At 44.6% G+C, this 4364-nt stretch overlaps 1 protein-coding gene across 1 annotated transcript; it reads right to left on the bottom strand.

The window, feature by feature from the left end:
* Window positions 1-3193: 3193 nt before the first annotated feature.
* LOC103775068 (olfactory receptor 4N5-like) lies at window positions 3194-4116 on the bottom strand (the record flags this gene model as incomplete). The annotated part of the gene is made up of 1 exon (XM_008942512.1): window positions 3194-4116. A coding segment is annotated over exon 1 (923 nt), but the record flags the coding sequence as incomplete, so codon positions are not given.
* Window positions 4117-4364: the final 248 nt, after the last annotated feature.

Below are 4364 nucleotides of genomic sequence, written 5' to 3'. Positions count from 1 at the left end.
GTGCCTTTCCAACAGAACCTAAGTCCTGCACCCTGCTTTAGCCAGCTCCTGTCTGTGATGCTGATTTTTCCCTTCTGAAGTTTCTTGAAGCATGTTCCCATTTCCAAAATTCTAGCTGACCACCTGTGAGGAAGCAGTGAGGGCTGGTTGTTAGGCCAGAAAAGATGAACTGGGAGTTGAAGACAAAAGCAAGACAGAGGCAAAGCAGAATCAACTAGATGAGATTGCTCAGGAATGTTTCCAGATGTGTTTTGAATATCTTTGTCGACAGAGACTACACAGCTCTTTGGTAAACCTTTTCCAGTGTTTCCTCACCACAAACCCCCCTTGGTTCTTAGGTTGGCCTTATTGCCTCACCTTGTCACTGGGCACCACTGAAAACGCTTCATGTTTTTAATCCTTACAATGAGAAATTCATCCACGTTGGTATAACCCCATGAACCTTCTTTTCCAAGATGAACTGTCTCAGTTCTTCATCCTTTCCTTATATAAGGAATGCTCTAGTCACTTAATCATCTTCGTGACACTTGGCTGGACTCCCTCTAGTGTGTGCATGTCTCTCGTGTACGGAGGAGCCTAGAACTGGACACATTGCTCCAGGCATGGCCTCACCAGTGATGAATGGAAGGGAAGGATCACTGCCCTTGACCTGCTGACAATGCTTCTGCTCACACAGACCTGGATCATAGAATCACAGAATGGTTTGGGTTTGGAATAATGGTTTGGAAGGGACCTTACCAATCATCTAGTTTCAATGCTCCTGCCACGGGCAGGGACATCTCCCACTAGACCAGGCTGTGCAAGGTGCTGTCCAACCTTGTCTTGAACACGTCCCATGCTGGAGGGTCCACAACTTCTCTGGGCAACTTGTTACAGAGTCTCACTGCCCTCAAAGTGAAGAACTTCTTCCTTACATCTAATGTAACCTTTTTCCAGTCTGAACATATTACCCCTTGTTCTACCACTACAAGTCCTTGTAAAAAGTCCGTCTCCTTTCCAGTCTGAACATATTACCCCTTGTTATACCACTAGAAGCCCTTGTTAAAAAGTCCGTCTCCAGCTTTCTTGTAGGCCTCCTTCATGTACTGGAAGACCACAATGAGGTGTCCCCAGAGCCTTCTCTTCTCCAGGCTGAACAATCCCAACTCTCTCAGCCTGTCATCATAGGATGGGTGTTCCAGTCCTCAGATAGTCCTTGTGGCTTTCCTCCAGAACCACTCCAGCAGGTCCAACATGTCCTTCTTGTGCTGGGACTGCAGAGCTGGACACAGTACTTCAGGTGGGAGTGAAGTAGAAGGGTAGAATTGCTTCCCTCGACCTGATGGCCACACTTCTTTTGGTGCAGCCCAGGATACAGTTCAGGGATACACTCACATGTTGTTGGCTTATGTTGAGCTTTTCATCAGTCAACACCCCCAAGTCTTTCTCCTCAGGACTAGTCTCAATCCATACTCTGCCCAGCCTGTATTTGTGCTTGGGATTGCCCTGAGCCAGGTGCAGGACCTTGTACTTGGCCTTGTTGAACATCCTGAGGTTGGCTTGTGCCCCCCCCTCCAGCCTGTCCAGGTCCCTCTGGATGGCATCCCTTCCCTCCAGCATGTCAACCACACCACACAGATTGACGTTGTCCACAGACTTGCTGAGGGTGCACTCAATTTCTTCCCTTACAGGGGGTGAATCTTCCTTCTCCTAGTCCTTGCCTTCACCTTCCACAACTTGGGCTGTTTGGCTGGAGCCCTTGCCAGTCTGTTTGACGCCTGAATTATGAAGGCACATTGCTGAGGCTTGTTCAACTTGGTGTCCACCAGGTGCTTCTTTGCAGATCTGCTTTCCATCTGGGTGCCCCTCCACACCCCTGTATTGTGCATCACATATTCCCCCCCAGTACAGCAATTTGCAATTTCCTTTGATGTACTTGTTGAGGTTCCTGGCAGCCCTTTTCTACAGCCTGCCAAGGTCCCTCTGAGTGGTGCCATAACTATCTGGTTTATCACCCCATCCTCACAACTTTGTATCAACCCATCATCCAGGTCATAAATGATGAGATTAAATGGCATTGCCTCCAGTACCTATGACTTTGAAGCTTGGAGACTTGTAGCTTACTTTAGCTTTCAGAACTTGAGGCCAAGGATAGTTCCTTTAAGAATGAAGTGAGGAGTGGGGTAAGGAAGAAGACAAGGAGCATACAAGGCTGCTGGCCAACTCAATGACCAGAATGAGGCAAAGAGAGCTAGTATTGCAATTTAGAGTGTCTGGATGATGTCTTTAGTCATATGATTTAGTTTTAGGTAGTCCTGCAAGAAGCTCAGAATTGGACTCAATCCTCTTATGTCCTTTCCTACTTGAGATATTCTATGATTTCACCTTGGAATCTAACTGAGAAATAGATTGCAGACCAAGTACTAAGGCCAAGATAAAATTGCTGGCTTATTTCTTCCCAAAGTAAACTCAAAAGTGGGTTACCTGAATTGCTTACTAGAAACACCCAGCACTTATGCAGAAATCCTTATGTGATTAATTCTAATGCTGTGGCTGTCTATACCTAGATAGAGAAAACCTGTCACTAGTGCCTACTGTAATGCTGTGTCCATGTTGCCTTTGAGTTTTACCCGGTAGCTGACTTCTGATTTCAGAGGCCTACCTATGCTGTATGAAAATGCAAAGCTTGTCTACAAGTCAGATTATCCATGGACTTGCACATTCTCCCTTTGTGGAGAAGCAATCAACTTATTCGGGAGCAGAGGTAAGAGTCAAACCCCAGGCATTGTCAGCAGTCAGAGATTCAAGCAGAAGCAGAAAGCTTGAACTAACATGCTTGCTACCCAATTCTATCTATCTGCATCTGGACCAGGAGTTCAGTAATGATTCTGTAAATTCTTCACACCTGGCAGTTAATTTCTGTAGAGATTTTTACAGAATTTTACAGAATTTTAACAGTAGAACTTCATAGCACAACTGTATTAATTCCTTTACACAGTGTAGTTCTCCTCTAAATTATTCCACACAGGTTTTATTGTCACCCTAAGGCTTTTTAATAATTAGAAAAAAATTGTTTGACGCTTGCTTGATACATATCATGTTGCTACATAATGTCCACTATGGAGTTTTTCCTGTGAAGATTGTATTAGCAAATAAAACAGAAATAATAAATGCTTTTGCTTACTTTAAAATATTTTTTTTAAATTTTTGGCACCAAGATACATACTGGATAATGAGCTTGCACATCGAGCCTTTGATCTCCCTGTTACGCAAAGTATAGATCATGGGATTAGTCAAGGGGAAGATGACCGTGTGGAAAACAGCAATGACTTTCTCCATTGGGACAGCTTGGAAGGGTAAAGCGTAGATGTACATGGCTGGGCCCCACATGACAAAAACCACAATGATGTGGGAAACACAGGTGGAGGCTATTTTATTCTTTGCCGTGAAGGACTGTGTCCGAAGCTTCAGCAACAGGACTGTGTAGGAAAACAGGAGAAGTGTAAAGCACATAATGATGACGACTCCATTGTTGAGGAACATCAAAAGCTCCACCGTGAAAGTGTTGCCACAGGCCAACTTGACTAGCTGATGGATATCACAGAAGAAGTTGTCCAGGATGTTAGGACCACATAAAGGGAGGTGGATGCTGAGAGCAAAGAGAATGATGCCATGGATGAAACCCCCTCCCCATGTAGCTCCAACCAGGATGTAGCATAACCCCCTGCTCACAAGCCTGGTGTAGTGAAGAGGTTTGCAAATGGCTACATAGCGATCATAGGCCATGACCATGAGCAAAAAAGCTTCAGCTGCTCCCAGGAAGTGAAGGAAGAAAAGCTGGGTCATGCAGGCACTGTAGGAGATGGTCTTATGGTGTGAGAAAAAGTCAGCCAACATTTTGGGTGGGGTCACAGAGCAGTAGCAGATGTCCAAGAATGCCAAATTGGCCAGGAAGAAATACATGGGTGATCCCAGTTGGGAATCCCTCTGAACTGTGAGAATGATAAGGACGTTGCCTGGCAGAATGATCATGTAGAAGATCAGGAAGCAGAAAAAGAGAATCATCTGGACTTCATGGTTTTGGGACAATCCCAACAGAACAAACTCTGTAACTATTGTACAGTTCTTGGGCTCCATTTCCACTTTGCAGAATCCAGAAAAACAGAAAGTAATAACTGAAAAAAACAAACATCAGTGGAAACCTACAGAAATATTTGAAAAACTTTGGCCTAAAAAGCATTGCCTTTTCCCATTTCCTAGTTGTAGGGAGCTCCTAATGGTGAAATACTTGAAAGCCAGTAATTTAGATTCCTGCTAACCTGGGCATTTTACTGGAAATGTAAACTGGAAATGCCCGTGTTTTACTGAGTGGTCTTTGTTTTCTG

Source organism: Merops nubicus, unplaced genomic scaffold (assembly GCF_000691845.1).
Source record: "Merops nubicus isolate BGI_N331 unplaced genomic scaffold, ASM69184v1 scaffold3616, whole genome shotgun sequence".
Taxonomy (NCBI): Eukaryota; Metazoa; Chordata; class Aves; order Coraciiformes; family Meropidae; genus Merops; species Merops nubicus.
This window is presented reverse-complemented; position numbering and strand designations above follow the sequence as displayed.